This window comes from Ostrinia furnacalis, unplaced genomic scaffold (assembly GCF_004193835.3).
Source record: "Ostrinia furnacalis isolate ACB-3 unplaced genomic scaffold, ASM419383v2 OfSCF4658, whole genome shotgun sequence".
Lineage (NCBI taxonomy): Eukaryota > Metazoa > Arthropoda > Insecta > Lepidoptera > Crambidae > Ostrinia > Ostrinia furnacalis.
In genome coordinates, this window is record NW_021134897.1 from 335421 (window position 1) to 352010 (window position 16590).

General features: G+C 41.6%; 1 protein-coding gene across 1 annotated transcript; it reads left to right on the forward strand.

Moving 5' to 3' along the window:
* Nucleotides 1-93: 93 nt before the first annotated feature.
* LOC114359782 (furin-like protease 2) lies at nt 94-16098 on the forward strand. Its single transcript, XM_028314285.1, has 11 exons — nt 94-102; nt 573-749; nt 1380-1514; nt 2084-2391; nt 2490-4286; nt 4366-4599; nt 8534-8692; nt 11582-11721; nt 12850-13105; nt 14973-15067; nt 15893-16098. The coding sequence occupies exons 1-11, from the start codon at nt 94-96 to the stop codon at nt 16081-16083; spliced, it is 3501 nt and encodes a 1166-aa protein (XP_028170086.1). The 3' UTR covers nt 16084-16098.
* The last annotated feature ends 492 nt before the right edge of the window (nt 16099-16590 follow it).

The following is a 16590-nucleotide window of genomic DNA, read 5'->3' on the forward strand; positions in this document are numbered from 1 at the left end:
CGGTCAGCCAAGCTTCGGTAGGTCCATTAGGACCTATTAGATCTTTAAAACACACACATGGGGCGCGTTAAGCGACTTTTAATTCTGCACAAGATGAACCCTGTAATTTTTTTTTTAGCTCTGTTGACATTTTTCAACGTAATGAAGTATTAATGTATTCAATTCTTTTTTACCTACTTTATAAATTCATACGAGTAAGTTTGCGGTGGTTTATGATTTGAGTTCACAACAAAAACTCCAGGTTAATTATCATCATCATCATCATCATCTCAGCCATAGGACGTCCACTGCTGAACATAGGCCTCCCCCAATGCTTGCCATGTTGCCCTCTACGTTCAGCGCCGTTCTGCTACCTTTATGATGTCGTCGATCCACCTTGTGGGTGGAAGTCCCAGGTTTATTAAACTCGAACTTATTTCCATTTCTGTGCCCAACATCGAGTCTATGGGGAGTGTAGATCAAATCCTCCACTTACCTCTGGTAACTTAGAGGGTTGAGCTCCTACAGTGGAGACGTATATGACCTGCTAATGATGTATTTATTTGATGATTAATTTTATATTTTGTCCGCAGGTCCGATGGGTACAACAGCAACGCGAGCGGCGGAGAGTGAAGCGCGACTACAACCCTTATGACGGGGCGTTATACTCACAGATCTCTCGAAGGCTGCCTCCACACCGCACGCATCATCGCGCGCTCACCTCGTCGCCATTCTTCCCCGACCCGCTGTTCAAAGAGCAGTGGTACTTGGTACGTTCTGTGAGTTGGCTTTATAATCATACGTATCAGTCTGTATTTACAGCTGATCAGTTTTAATGCACAGAATTGCGCACACTTTAGGGCCCTCGCCCACGGCGATGCAGTCGCGCTGCCGTAGCGTGTTGGCATCACTTCTGTATTGCGTTGCAAATGCGACTAACGCGCGTTAGTAGCGATGCTATCGCTCGTTTACGAAACGCGCGACAAAAAGTCACCGTGGGCGAAGGCCTTTATATCTCAATATTATGATCAATTCTAAGCTTGAATCAATGTAGTTTCGCGTCAAAAAAACTTTAAAAATGGAAAAAGTTGCTGCAACTAAATCTACAAGATTCCAGACATTGCGTCGAAACTGGAAGGTAAAGCGAATATTGTCCGTAAAACTAGTTGTATTTCATATTACGTAGAACATAATCCTACTGAAGTACTGCGCTTCATATTCCAAGAATTACAAACCTCGATATAACGCACAACTCGGATGCTTTGTACGTAGATTCCACTCGTTATGCTTTGTTAGCATCCCTTTGCCGCTCATCTCTTGTCTGCAATAAACTATAAAACGTAATAGTAAAATGCATATGAATTGGATTTTATGTTTGATGCATTCGTTCTTGTCGACAGAATGGCGGAGCGAAAGATGGATTGGATATGAATGTCGCTCCAGCTTGGCAGAAGGGCTACACAGGGAAAGGTGTGGTAGTATCCATACTTGATGACGGCATCCAGACCAATCATCCTGATCTTGCTCAAAACTACGTAAGTTTTTCCTCCCCATTTTATGTTGCCATTCGAAAAATATATTCTTTAATATGTTTGCATAAATTGCACTGCACATGCTAATAAAATTTTATTTTACTATCACCGTATACGATATGAAATCTATATGTATTTCTTATCTTATTAAGATTTACGATTTTTCACGTTCATTCTGCTAGAAAACTGTTGGCATAAAACAACTGAACTATAAATTACTATATATGGTATCGCCAGTGTACATAAGTAGGTATTATCTATCTTGTTATTATGAATAATGTATTGTATTTAGGGCCTAACAAATTAACTGATGTGATCCCGAGTTCAACAGTAATTTATCAGTAGTTTAATTATAAGGGTCTCCTGCAGATAAGGTACCCGCATACAAAAGCTTTTGAGATGAACTAAATGAAAATGATAACATAGGTGAACTCGTACTAGCTGAAAGTTTATTGGGCTTTTATTTGAATTGACTTTAATAACTAAGAATTAGGCTCTATATTTTAGACCCATTGAAATGTCAGGTTATTAATTCCGAAACTATAAAGCTCTGACTAAAATATTCCTCGTAGGATCCCAACGCCTCAACTGACATCAACGGCAATGATGATGATCCTATGCCACAAGACAATGGAGACAATAAACACGGGACTCGATGCGCTGGTGAAGTGGCAGCGGTCGCGTACAACCAGTATTGTGGAGTCGGCATCGCGTACAACGCGAGTATAGGTGGAGTAAGAATGCTGGATGGAGTAGTCAATGATGCCGTGGAAGCAAGAGCTTTGGGACTCAATCCCGATCACATAGACATTTACAGTGCATCGTGGGGACCAGAAGACGATGGAAAGACTGTTGATGGACCAGGACCTTTAGCTAGGAGGTGAGTATACCCTTTTCTACATAAAGAGTAGCAAAAAGTCGGAGATATTAAAAAATATATAAAGAGGTAAAGATACTAAAATATTCATTTCTTTGCAGAGCATTTATCTATGGTGTAACCAGTGGCCGTCGTGGCAAAGGATCTATATTCGTTTGGGCATCTGGAAACGGAGGTAGACATACAGACTCTTGCAACTGCGACGGTTACACGAACAGTATATTCACGTTGTCGATATCAAGCGCAACGCAAGGCGGTTACAAACCTTGGTATTTAGAAGAATGCTCGTCCACTTTAGCTACTACTTATAGTTCAGGGACTCCTGGTCACGACAAGAGTGTCGCCACTGTAGATATGGATGGAAGATTGCGTCCTGATCACATTTGCACCGTAGAACACACAGGAACTTCTGCCTCGGCACCTTTAGCAGCAGGCATTTGTGCTTTAGCGTTGGAAGCCAACGCTGACCTCACTTGGAGAGATATGCAATACTTAGTAGTATTAACGTCCCGTCCTCAACCGCTAGAAAAAGAAAACGGCTGGATCATGAACGGCGTCAAAAGAAAAGTCAGTCACAAATTCGGTTATGGTTTAATGGATGCTACAGAAATGGTAAACCTAGCCGAACAATGGGTATCCGTCCCACCTCAACATATTTGTAAGTCACAAGAGCTCAACGAAGACAAACCAATTGAATCCACGTTTGGTTATACATTATCAGTTCACATGGACGTAAACGGCTGCAGCGGAACTGTAAATGAGGTGAGATATCTTGAACACGTTCAATGCAAGATATCATTAAGATTTTTCCCTAGAGGTAATCTACGCATTCTTTTAACATCTCCCATGGGAACCGTCTCCACGTTACTATTCGAAAGGCCTCGTGACGTCATCAGTTCAAACTTCGATGACTGGCCATTCTTAAGTGTCCATTTCTGGGGCGAGCATGCCGAAGGCAGATGGACTTTACAAATTGTCAACGGAGGCAACAGGCATGTGAACCAGCCTGGCATACTCAAGAAATGGCAACTTATATTCTATGGGACATCCATCGACCCGATAAGATTGCGTTCGAAGCGCCCTTCGGCTGCGGCTCCGCCGTTCGCCTTCCCAACCGCAGCTGACGGTTACGACACTATCGGGGATTCTTTTTACAACACTGACGCGTTTGCCAATTACCAGAACTTTCCTACATTATTCGCCGCCGGATCAGATCCGGAAAAGGCGGTAGCCCGTCTCGACGGACATAACGTCCCTTCACCGCATGGGGAGAATGTCCTCGCTGATAGTAATGACAGACGCGTCATGCACGAATGTGACCCCGAATGCGATTCCCAAGGATGCTATGGAAAAGGACCGACTCAATGTATAGCTTGTAAGAACTATCGTTTGGACGACACTTGCTTTTCGCGGTGTCCTCCAAGAAGTTACACGAACCAAGGAGGTGTTTGCTGGCCATGCCACGAGTCATGTGAGACTTGTATGGGACCAGGACAAGATTCCTGTTTGACGTGTGCTCCAGAGCACTTATTAGTGGCAGATCTAGCTGTTTGTCTTCAGCAGTGTCCAGATGGATATTGGGAGGACGCTGATTCAGCTGTTTGCAGGCCTTGCGCTGCTCATTGCGCCACGTGCTCAGAAAGATCTGATGTGTGTACTTCTTGCGAACATCATTTAGTGCTTCATGAAGGGACTTGTATGGCCTCATGTCCACCTTCGTTCTACGAGACAGAAGATTATTCTTGTGCCAAGTGTCATACATCATGTGACACATGTGAGGGCCCGGCGGACACGCAGTGTGTCTCTTGTCACCCTTCTAGCTATGCTTTGGACGGACGCTGTGTTACCACTTGTCCTAGTGGCTTTTACGCGGATAAGAAGCGCAAAGAGTGTATGAAGTAAGTATTACTTTTATAAGTCGGATATTTTATTATTTAATTAGGTATATCTTAACTTATATCCTAAACTTGTCCATAGGTGTCCAGTAGGCTGCACAGCATGCACTGGTAACTTGTGCCTCGCCTGCGAATTGAACTGGGAGTTAAACAGAAAGGGCAAGTGCGTTCCAACTGGCTCCGACCGCTGTGTTTCTGGAGAATACATAGACGGGCAAAGCTGTAAGCAATGCCATTCCGCTTGCGAAACCTGCTACGGTGACAAAATGGAGCAATGCCTCACTTGCCCGTCGCCTAACCTTCTTCAAGACTACAAGTAAGTTTTATTTACTAGTAGGTACTATTTAAATAACTCTGCCAGTGGCGGATTTACAACTTTTCCGCCAGTAGGCCATTCAATTTTTGCCGCCCCTACTGACTTTTGAAATTCAATACGTTAGTTTAATCCCGTTATTAGTATGATTGTGAACTTAATGATATTTCTGTCAGTTACTAGATTATTATTGCAACCCGCTATTTAGGTACTGAAGAGTTTAATGTTGACCTAAAACAGCAGCATGTACTAATCATAAGGTGGGGAAAGGCATGACTTAAAAATACCTACACTATATGAACACAGACAAAATAATGTGTGGTCAGTAAACATTGTTTTTGTTACCCTCGCTGTACCAGGTGGGGTGTGACACACCCCAGTCCTTTAAAAATCGCCATAATTTAAAAAAAAAAGCACTTTTAGTCAAATGGGACGACTTTGTGCGAATCTGGAAGTTTAGTACTGAGATCCGAAGAAGTATGTGAACATACACTTATGGGCTACAATTTATACTTGATGATACAATTTATGGGCTACTGAAATGGAATAGCATATTTTATAAATAAATAAAATTGTTAAGCTCCCATTTTATGCATTGAGCATACTCATTTTCTTTCATCAGAATTGTGGTAAATTGAAAACCGATAATCAAAATAAATTTATACCCTTCCAGTTTTTAATTATAAATCAATATATTGTACTTTGTTAAATAAAACGGTTGTCATAATTAAAGGCACTAATTAAAAATTATACATAAGAAACTGATTCCTAAATTACAAGAACAACAGAAATTGTGTCTTTTTGTTTATTTATGATAAAAATGTTATATTATGTACATATTTTCAGGTCAGAGTTTTTCTTACACCTAATTAGCATACGAAAATATACAATACTAGCTTTCCGCCCGCGGCTTCGCCCGCGTGGAATTTTGTCTGTCACAGAAAAACTTTATCGCGCGCGTCCCTGTTTCAAAAACCGGGATAAAAACTATCCTATGTTCTTTCCCGGGACTCAAACTATCTCTATGCCAAATTTCATCAAAATCGGTTGCGAGGTTTAAGCGGGAAAGCGTAACAGACAGACAGACAGACAGACAGAGTTACTTTCGCATTTATAATATTAGTTGGGATTAAATATTAAATTCCACCTAAAAAAATGTTCAATGAAAATTTTATCACTTTGTATATTGGGGTATGTCATGTCATACCCCACCTGGTACGGGACGTAACTTTTAGTCACCTCATAGGTACACGGAGGATTAAATATTTTTTATTGCACTTAACAGTTTAAAAACAATACAAACAATTTCTATTAAAATATAACATGTTAACAATCCAGTTAATGGTGACAGACAATGAGATTAAATAAGTTTTACATAATTATTTTTGCGCGATTTTAAATTTGCAAAATCATTAATTATATCGTCGTATGAAATCTTTTTCATAAGTTCTGACTCTATGCACAAAAGAGATAAAGCATTAAGCTTTTCTTGACTTAAAGTAGATCGTAGATAGTTTTTAAATTTTAACCCGTTTTAAGCAAGAAAAGCTTCTCTCACCTGATCAATTTGTCACCGGTGTGCACAGAGCCATGCGAAGTGCTATATCCAGTATAATTAGCTAAGAACTACTTAAAGGTAAACAGAAAGACCAAGGCTTGGTAATACATGGTGGCCCAGAAGAAAATTCACTTTTGAAAATTCAAGGAAACGAAAACTGTACATTTTTATAGAACTTTAACTATTGCAATTTAAAGAAAATTTAATGCAATTTATTTTTTAATTTACCTTTATTAAATTACATCGCCCAGGAGATTTCCTTGACGCTTACAACATACATCAAAATCTTGGAATGCGTTCGTCAGAATCACCTCGAAACCTATTTTCAATTTTTTGCCGAATGCTCAGCTTCTGTTGCTGCATGGTTGTTGGATTATAAAAGTATACTCTATTCTTAATGTAACACCACAAAAAATAATTTTCTGGAGTGAGATCAGGGCTTCCTGGTAGCCAGGAGATGTCACCCCTGCCTGAAATATTTTTTTTGTGGGAACATGTCTCTTACCATCTAAATGCTCTCAGTTGAAGTGTGACACGCAGCCCCATCTTGATGAAACCAAGCGCTCCGGTCATAACCTTGCGAATCTTGCAGCTTTGAAATCAAAAAGCTTTTCAACCTACCAGTATAGCGCTCTCAAAAATTAATCATCCTTTCAATGCAACAAACCAATTAAGCAGGGGTGAAAAATCTCACTGCCTCTAAGAAGCGCTAATCTCATTCCAGCAGACTTCTTTTTGTGGGGTTACCTTATGAGCAGAGTATAGGTACTCTAATAATCTAAAAACTCTGCAGCATTCATCCATCCTGAATCCATTTTGAGGTAACTTTAAGGGCTCCTGCACACGACGCCGCCACCGCGCCGCCGCCGCGCCGTTGCCGCGCCGCTACACTGTTCATTGTTCACTGTTCATCGCCGCGCGGCGGCGGCGCGGCAGCGCTATTCACGCGGTGCGTATAAACAATGCAAAGGCGCGGCGAAGGCGCGGCGGCGGCGCGGTAGCGGCGTCGTGTGCAGGAGCGCTTACGAAAGTTTTCCAAAATTTTGATGTATGTTGACCGAATGTTGTAAACGTCAAGGGAATCACATGTACGATAAAATTTATAAAAGATAGTAAATTTAAAAATAAATTGCACTAAATTTCCTTTAAATTGCAATAGGTACCTAAAGTTCTACAAAAATGTACAGCTTTCGTTTCCTTGAATTTTCAAAAGTGAATTTTCTTCTGGGCCACCCTGTAAAACAATTACACGAAGTTGTGGAGAGATGGTGCTCGTGTTAGGCTCCGAAGATCCTGTGTTACGAGTATTTTATTTTTATTGAAACGCTATTGGAATATTATAAAATTCATGATCACATAGTACCTAAGTATATATTACTATATGTTTATTTATATATGGATTGTGTACACGTATAACTGTAAATTTTTTTCCTGTAAAAAAAATTTGCTAAATTTGCTAAATTTGCCGCCCCTCTTAATCTGCCGCCCTAGGCACTGGCCTACTTGGCCTATTGGTAAATCCGCCACTGAACTCTGCTATGACTTTTATTTAGCAGCAGCAAGCTGTGATAGCAAATTCGTTAGGGTTTCACTCAAATCAGTGAGTAAGCCAGTAAAACAATTTAAAATAGTGAAAACCTAGTTCCGAGTTGCTAGTGACCATTAAACTGCCAAATAAATTCAAAGATAAACGTCCATTTCCATGCATTTTACCTGACATGAGAAATTTTATCAATAACAAAAAGTCTCCCATAGCTATCCAATAGCAAATTGCAACAATAGACTCTCGATATCTCTATAAAACGTCACAATGCCGCATCTAAGAATCAACCAAGGCGTCGTTTAAACCCGATCACGTCCCGCCATGAGCGTAAAACGGTGTACCACGGCCGGCCCGACTTCAGTTACCGTCTGCCGAATGGATCTCACACACGCGCACGTTATAAATAAGGATTAACGTACAAAGGTAGTGGATACAATGACTGACATTGGTAATTTTTGGCAGGTTTCTGTGATTTGTCAGAAATGCTTTTGTGCTCGGTGTAAGGTTAATAAAATTCTTCTTCGAATTGTTTGTAGCAAAATAACAAGAGAAAGCTAAGACTTCCCGCAGACTAGAGACTTTTAGGCGGCCGATAAGTTGGTCGTCTTCTAATTTTTCCAAGAAATCGGCCAATACCTAATCGGTTTAATGCATTGACATTCAAAAAGTCTGTAGTTTGCCTGTGAAAATCATCTTTAGATACTCCTAAAGGTGAGTTTCAAACTCAATGTTACATAGAATAAGAGCGTCGATCGATCGACTGATCTTTATTCTGAATCAACAATAAAATCAATCAACATTTCAGATAATTTTGATTTGTGTTTTTTTTCTCGTAGGTGTGTAGCCGAATGCAGCCACGGTTACTACGCGGAGGCAGGTCGGTGCTCGCGCTGCATCCACGGCTGCACCGACTGCGTGTCTCGCTTGAACTGCACCTCGTGTGTAGGCACTCTGAGACTCCAATCCGGTGCTTGCCGCACTTCTTGTGCTGATGGGTAAGTTTTATAACATACTAGCGGCCGCCCGCGACTTCGTACGCGTGGATCCCGTTTTACCCCCTTCATCTATCTTAAGCGGTTTAGATTTTTTCATACAAATGTTTTTTCCCGCTAATTCCCATTCCCGTGGGAATTTCGGGAATTCCTTTCTTAGTGCACCTCTACGGTACCTAAGCTACGTCCCTTCCAAATTTCAAGTGCCTAAGTTTAGCCGTTTAGGCTGTGCGTTGATCTGTCAGTCAGTCAGTTTCTCCTTTTATATATTTAGAAGATTTATAGCTGAATGCAGCCAGGGCCTCTACACGGAGCGTAAGAGATCGCGGTTACAACATTTTATCAACGATTTATCAAGACTAGCTAGACGTCATTTGGCTGAAACGAAAGAACGAAAAGCGACTCCAAAAAGGGAGTGTTTGCTATACTCCTAAAATTTTTCATCATTTTGTTACACGCCACAACAAACCTGCAGTTACTTTCGTGCCGACTGATTTGTGCACAATCCCACGCTTTACGCTTTATTTTTATTGAAACGACCAGGTCATCCCGATTTAACCGAATCATCACGGTTCAGCTATTCCGAAGTAATCCTCGGGCACAATGGCGAAAGTAATTTCAGAGTAATATTGTACATTTGTTTGTGAGAGCGCGGTTATGCCCTAAGATTGTGGTGCAGGGTCTTTTGGCGTTTCACACCACGAGTTATTCGGACCGCGGTGCGAATTGAAGATAATTGTTATTGAATTGGTCTTTACGCACTGTAGTACTTGGGCGGAGTGAATGTTCCAAGAAATCATTTGCAATGGGTCGATTTGGACCAGGGTATACAACCCAACCCGTTATTTTTACGCTTGTTTGTACTTTATGGAAAAAGTGCGTGATTCTTCTTCTTTCTGTGCCAATCAACCCTTATTAAACAATGTAAATGAACATAAATAAGTAACTGTTGCCTATCACGGCCCATCAGGAAAAAAACATGTCGATTCACACTACGCGGTGAAAGACATCTATCAAAAAGAGATTTTTGCCGGTTCGCACCGCGGTCCGAATCACTCGTGGTGCGAAACGGGTAAAGGCCGCGATGCCCTAGCCATTTTGATTTCGCTCCGAAGTTTTTATTGGTCTTGAAAAGTCCCCCAAGTTAAATGTTTGTGGCGAACGAATAGCTTCTTGGAGACATGTATTGCGTAAATTACCATAATGTATTCGTGTTTTTAATGTACGGACTTAGTTAACTTTGGGATAATTAATAAGACTTAGACCTACTTAGGCTTGACTGACAGGTTATAAACTCGGTTTATTGGTTCAATGTCATATAATAATAGCAGATGGATTCTAAATTGCGTTTTGGCGTCTCTACATTTATCTTAGTACATATTTATTGTCCCTTAATTCAGAAACTTACGCCTTCAAGTTTAGTTTTATCTTTCAATTGAAAGCTGTTGCTTGAACTGGAGTCTCCTTCTTCAATGTCTATTTCTATTAAATGTTTTGGCATATTATTACTAAGGGTAATACATAGTTTTCATTTTTCTCTGTCGCTTTCGTTTCTCGCTTGGAGTGAGAGGGAAAATAGATTCGAAAATATTAAAACGGTGCTAGCGAGAATAGCCCCGCAGTTCTTTTGCGCTATTCTCTAAACTAACTTAAGACAAGTTTCTCTCCATGGACAGCAAACTTTTTCCTATTAAATTGAGAAAACAAACATATTTTAAAGCATATCTAGTTCTTCCCACATTTATCTCTTTCCAGTGTGGTATAACCATGTTTTTGTTAGTGCGAGCATACGTACGTATTTTTCACTTTACAAACATGTTAAAAGTGACCGCGTGGGTGCAACACTGACTCTTACGTCTATATGTTTAAAGAATAATATCGCAAGAGTGTGCCGCGGAGTTTTTACAGTGAGATACAGTAACTCGACACTCCGCGAATCTGTACTCTGGGTCCGGTTTACGACGCTCCCTCTGTCGCGTCTAAAAGCGTTCGTTATGCCGACGGTTCCCAAAGGTGGAAGGTGTTCCCCAACCTTGTAATGGTTACAAAAGTTTCAGTTGACAACTCATCAGACTGTAAATTTTAGTAAGCACTCAATTCTGCGACCATACATACATAAGATCGCATACTGATGTCGTCTCTACAATTTAGGTTTTTAAATCTCTTCGGAAAAGTAAATACATAGCATCTGATGAACCTTCGCTGTAGGTATTTCTTGGTCCCGTGAATAGTGTTTTTAAAACTAGCATCAAACGTTACAGACAGAAGCACTTCTAGGCCTATAAAACTTTCAAATAGGTATGACTTGTATGAGAAACTTTATTCTTGAATATCGTATTCGTTTGTGATTATTTTAATATCACGGTCCAGTCACTTGAATCAGCGTGGACAGCGGTAAAGTTTGAGAAACGCTGTTTTATACAATGTTCAGGACTCAGAAGGTTCGAGTGTTACACTTTTTCATGCTGCAACTTTGACTTTTAGCGGATAAAATATGTAATGCTTGTATGTTACTTCAGCTGCTAGCTCGCCTAGAGGGCGAACATTTTATTTTTTACTTCTGTTTCAAAATTCCACGAATGTTCGCCAAAATTTGGTTTTCATACTCTGTTTTTTAGTTTGATATAGGTTTTTGAATGATTTTTAGTTCTTTTTTCGTATTGATGTTTAATAGTCACGTAAAATAGTTTTGTGCAAACCGCCACAAAGCTGCTGTCGCGCTGTTACCGCGTGGCATTTGGCAGCTTTGAAAGCGCCTTAAGTCTTCGAGTTCTCACTAATTCTGGTGCTAATCGCATTGTCCTTAGTGGCATTCGAACCGTACTATCCAGTTTGCAAACTACTACGCCAATCATCTGAGAATCAATGTAATAAAAATTCTCCATTGTGCAGGTACTACGCGGACCGCGGCACCTGTTCAAAATGCTACCTATCCTGTCGCACCTGCATCGGTCCCCGACGCGACCAGTGCGCCTCCTGCCCCCAAGGCTGGCGGTTGGCCGCGGGCGAGTGCCACCCTGAATGTCCTCAAGGTAAACATTAAGATTACAGTGTCTTAATCAGCTCTTCAAGTACCAGTGTATCGAGACAATAGAAATCAGTTGTTACCGTGGTCTCATGCGACGACTTAGGGTTGACAAATGCTACCTCTCCTGTCGCACCTGCATCGGTCCCCGAGGCGACCAGGGCGCCTCCTGCCCTCAAGAATAATTTTGACATGTTTCTATTAAATAAATATTTTTTCTTTCTTAATTTCGAATAATGTAGAATTAAATATAGCGTTGAAAATAGATTTAAGCATTGGGGGAATGCTACAAGGTTAAATTTTCACTTGGATGTTTAACAGGTATTTGAAGGAAAAGAAAGGATTTATTAAAATTTAAAAGAGTTACATTTTCATCTTTTCGCATTAATACCCAAGAATATCTGAGAAAATCTTAATCCTTCAAATTTTAATTTGATCTAATAGCATCCAATTAAAATGTTAAATGGATTTCGATCACCAATTATGGCCACGGCTTAGTACTAAAACACTTGCTTACATTGCAAAAGGTATTTTCTAAATCACCTATTAGTTAGCTGTCATTAATGGTAACGAGTGCTCCAATTAGGATCAGTTTCAAAGAACTATCTTAAACGTGAAATCAATTAACATCGATCCATTAACTACCCTCATTTTACAGTTTTCAGTTACTATTACCACCACTATAGTTTTAGATGAATGTATAATCAAGATTAACATGCCACGTGGGGTGCGAGAAGCGTGCTCCACACGACGTGTGTATTTGTATAAGATCGTACTTTAGTTTAAGGTCACGTTTGTACACACATGGAGCTATGCGCTCAAAGTAGGTGTAAAGGTCATAGCACACTTATCAACCCGGAAAGGGATAAACACCGATCTTTCGCTGGAAGGCGAGGCGTTTACGTTACGGTATGTGTGCGCGTTGCAGTACGAAGATTTATACAAAGAATACTGACCGCTTCGAGATTCCGATTACAAGTGTGCTTTGCCCTTAATGATGAATTTTATTTAACAATTTAGGAATATTCATTTTACAGTCGTTTTAAATATTGTTTTTGTCTATCTTCTTATCATATACGGGTCTCACATTTATAGAGCGTTAAAAGCAGTTTAATATCTCGATAATTTCCAACAGGTTTCTACCAAAGCGTCGGCGGCTGCCGGCACTGTCACCACTACTGCCGCGAGTGTGACGGCTCAGGCCCTCTCCATTGCAAGTCCTGCCCTCCTCGCTTCATGCTCGACGGAGGCTTATGTATGGAGTGCCTGGGGTCCCAGTACTATGACGCAACCACTGGGACCTGCAAGAGCTGTGACCCCTCCTGCAGAACTTGCTCCGGCCCTGGCCAGTTCAGCTGCACTGCTTGCTCAAGACCTCTCAGACTCGACAAGTGAGTATTAACTGTTCGATATACAAGTCCCGTCCTCTCGCTTTATGCTCGACCGAGGACTCTGTATGGAGTGCCTCGGTTCCCAGTACAATGATGCCACTACTGGGACCTGCAAGAGTTGTGACCCCTCCTGCAGAACTAGCTCCGGCCCTGGCCAGTTCATCTTGATAAGTAATTACACTAACCTTTACTATGGATTCTATGGAACTGATTATTGTGACTTTTCCTGCTAAACGTAGAGCGGCCCTGGCATGTTCAGCTGCTTTCTTGAGACCTCTTAGAGACTAAACGAGTCTTAAGTTTTTGAAATAGTGCTTTTTATGTTAAATGAGTTTGTCGAGTTAATTGTTTTGCATCGCTACTGGTGACCGTAGCCTAATTGGGGTAGGTATTTTTCAACACCTTTAAAGTCATTCAAATTGAAAATTAAATTAAATAAAACACTGCATTAGAAATCCGCACACTTGGCGTATTATACTCAATTGCTACTCTGATATGTATTTAAAAGTCATCAAATACCTGGTACAAAACTGTATGTTTATATTTACGTTAACAAACATTCAAATATTAATTTTAAAAGTGCCCAAACCACTCGAAAGATCAAAATGAACAAACGTCTTACCGTACGCTCCTCAAGAGAGCCGCCGAAACGAGTAACGTAACGTAAAAGATTATTTTTCCGCTTCTCACGTCAACTCGGCTGTCTAAGGTACAAAAGCGTTTCTGATTGAAGTGCCCTAGTCCTACTGACATAGAGGGCGCTGAGATCGTTCAAGGGCCCTAAGCCCCTATAAAAGGGCTTAAGGAAACCCTCGCCAAATGTTTGCCAAGATATTTCCATCTACCTATTTATGACGCACTGTTATTTTAAACGCGAATTACATTTGTATGCGTGACGGAGTAGGGTCTAAGTAAATGCAAATGTTTATTCGAGTGAAATGGCCACGGCACATTGCAGATAGACCAAAAGTGACTTGGGGTGGTGGGCTCGACCGTTTTTATTTTGCCATTACAAGAATACGCTCGGACGTTTATTTCTAAATTCGCACTTTCCGCGAATGTTTTATGCTGTCATATCCCAACTAATATTATAAATGCGAAAGTAACTCTGTCTGTCTGTCTGTCTGTTACGCTTTCCCGCTTAAACCTCGCAACCGATTTTGATGAAATTTGGCATAGAGATAGTTTGAGTCCCGGGAAAGAACATAGGATAGTTTTTATCCCGGTTTTTGAAACAGGGACGCGCGCGATAAAGTTTTTCTGTGACAGACAAAATTCCACGCGGGCGAAGCCGCGGGCGGAAAGCTAGTAAAATAATATGTTGAGTTTATTTTTTTAGTTGATTTTGTTAATGTAGTAAACTTTTTATTCCCTTTTAATGGTTTATGTGTGATCATGATAGCTGTACATTTTAGGTACAGTCAACCAGACCTTCAGCATTATGTAGAGTTCGTATGTTAAAGTCACATGCAAAATTCTGTGTTACATTCGAAATTATTAATTTCTATTTGAGAAATCCTCTACTTTTGCTTTAAGTTAAATTAAAAAGGGTTGTTTGCCTGCAATAAAACCTCCTCTTCATGGTCATCTAAATATATAAAAGGAGAAATTGACTGACTGACTGACATATCAATGCACAGCCTAAACGGCTAAACGTAGGTACTTAAAATTTGGAAGGAACCGTAGAGGTGCACTAAGAAAGGAATTCCCGAAATTCCCATGGAACGGGAGTTAGCGGGAAAAAACATTTGTATGAAAAAATCTAAACCGCGTAAGATAGATGGAAGGGGCAAAACGGGATCCACGCGTACGAAGTCACGGGCGGCCGCTAGTAATGATAGATTTCTAAAGCTGAATGTTCTTTCAGACTAAACAACCAATGCGTGCCGTGCTGTGCGGAGCGCGGAAATACAGCAAGCACCACTCCCGCGCCCGACTGCTGTCACTGTCATCCTGACACTGGTAAGTTCTACTTCAATTTTTGTGCTCTATATTTTTTTCATTTCCTGACACTACTGGTGAGGTTTTTTGTACTATTTTTGATTTTCTGTAATCTATATATATAAAAATGAAACCCGTTTCGCGTTGTCACGGCATCACGTGTGAACGGCTGAACCGATTTCGATAATTCTTTTTTTTTAATGTTTGTGGAAGTCCAAGGATGGTTCTTACGGAAAAAAATATTAAGAAAATCTCTACGCTAAGGCGGTACGAAGTTCGCCGGGTCAGCTAGTCCTTTAAATTTCAACTAATTTCAAGTTATTGTTGTCAACCAGGTGCAGTAAGAGGCTTATTTGTTTTTTCTTTTATGTTACGAATACACGATTTTACAATATTCCTAAACACTATCAAGAATGTTCGATGTTGAAAACTGAATATAAGCAAAATAATTTCTGAAACGAAATTAACGCCCGTATTCAATTCACAAATATTACTATGAGGTTTCACAGTGCGCGTGAAAGCACAGGGTGACATACGAACTAATCACGGAGCTCTATTCAACGCTGTGCATTCGATTTGCTGCTTCACTTAACCAAGCATCGTTTGTGAATACGGGCGTCAGTGTACGTAGAATTTTGTCCAATGACCCCACCCCAAGCTACCCATCCTTATCGCTCGCGCGTAATTATGTAGCTGTCGCGCTCGCACACTCACTGCGGGCGCCCGTCGCTCAGTCGCGACAGCAATATAATTACGCGCGAGCTATAAGGATAGATAGCTTGGGGTCATTGGACAAAATTCTACGTGCTCACAGACCGGGCTTTAATCATATCGTTTTATTCCAAGGCGACTGCATAAATTCGTCGGGCGCGGGCAAGCGTCGCATCGCGGAGTGGTCGGCGCTACAGTCCAACAGCGAGTGGTCGCCGAGCGGTCCGCCCGCGACCGTTGTTACGCTCGCCGTGTGCGCGGCCGCGCTAATGGTGTTCCTTACTGTGCTGTTTGTGCTGCAAGTATGTAGAACATTTGTTTTATGAGAGCTCTAAGGTCAAACTCGTCGGGCGAGGGCAAGCGTCGCATCGCGGAGTGGTCGGCGCTACAGTCCAACAGCGAGTGGTCGCCGAGCGGTCCGCCCGCGACCGTCGTCACGCTTGCTGTGTGCGCGGCCGCGCTAATGGTGTTCCTTACTGTGCTGTTTGTGCTGCAAGTATGTAGAACATTTGTTTTATGAGAGCTCTAAGGTCAAACTCGTCGGGCGAGGGCAAGCGTCGCATCGCGGAGTGGTCGGCGCTACAGTCCAACAGCGAGTGGTCGCCGAGCGGTCCGCCCGCGACCGTCGTCACGCTTGCTGTGTGCGCGGCCGCTCTGATGGTGTTCCTTACTGTGCTGTTTGTGCTACAAGTATGTAGAACATTTGTTTTATGAGCGCTCTAAGGTCAAACTCGTCGGGCGAGGGCAAGCGTCGCATCGCGGAGTGGTCGGCGCTACAGTTCAACAGCGAGTGGTCGCCGAGCGGTCCGCCCGCGACCGTCGTCACGCTCGCC

Bases quoted from the DNA above. Each gene is read 5' to 3' on its own strand.
- LOC114359782 (XM_028314285.1), top strand. The intron at 4,287-4,365 runs GTAAGTATTACT...ACTTGTCCATAG, and splicing joins AAGCGCAAAGAGTGTATGAA to GTGTCCAGTAGGCTGCACAG. The intron at 15,068-15,892 runs GTAAGTTCTACT...TTTTATTCCAAG, and splicing joins TCACTGTCATCCTGACACTG to GCGACTGCATAAATTCGTCG.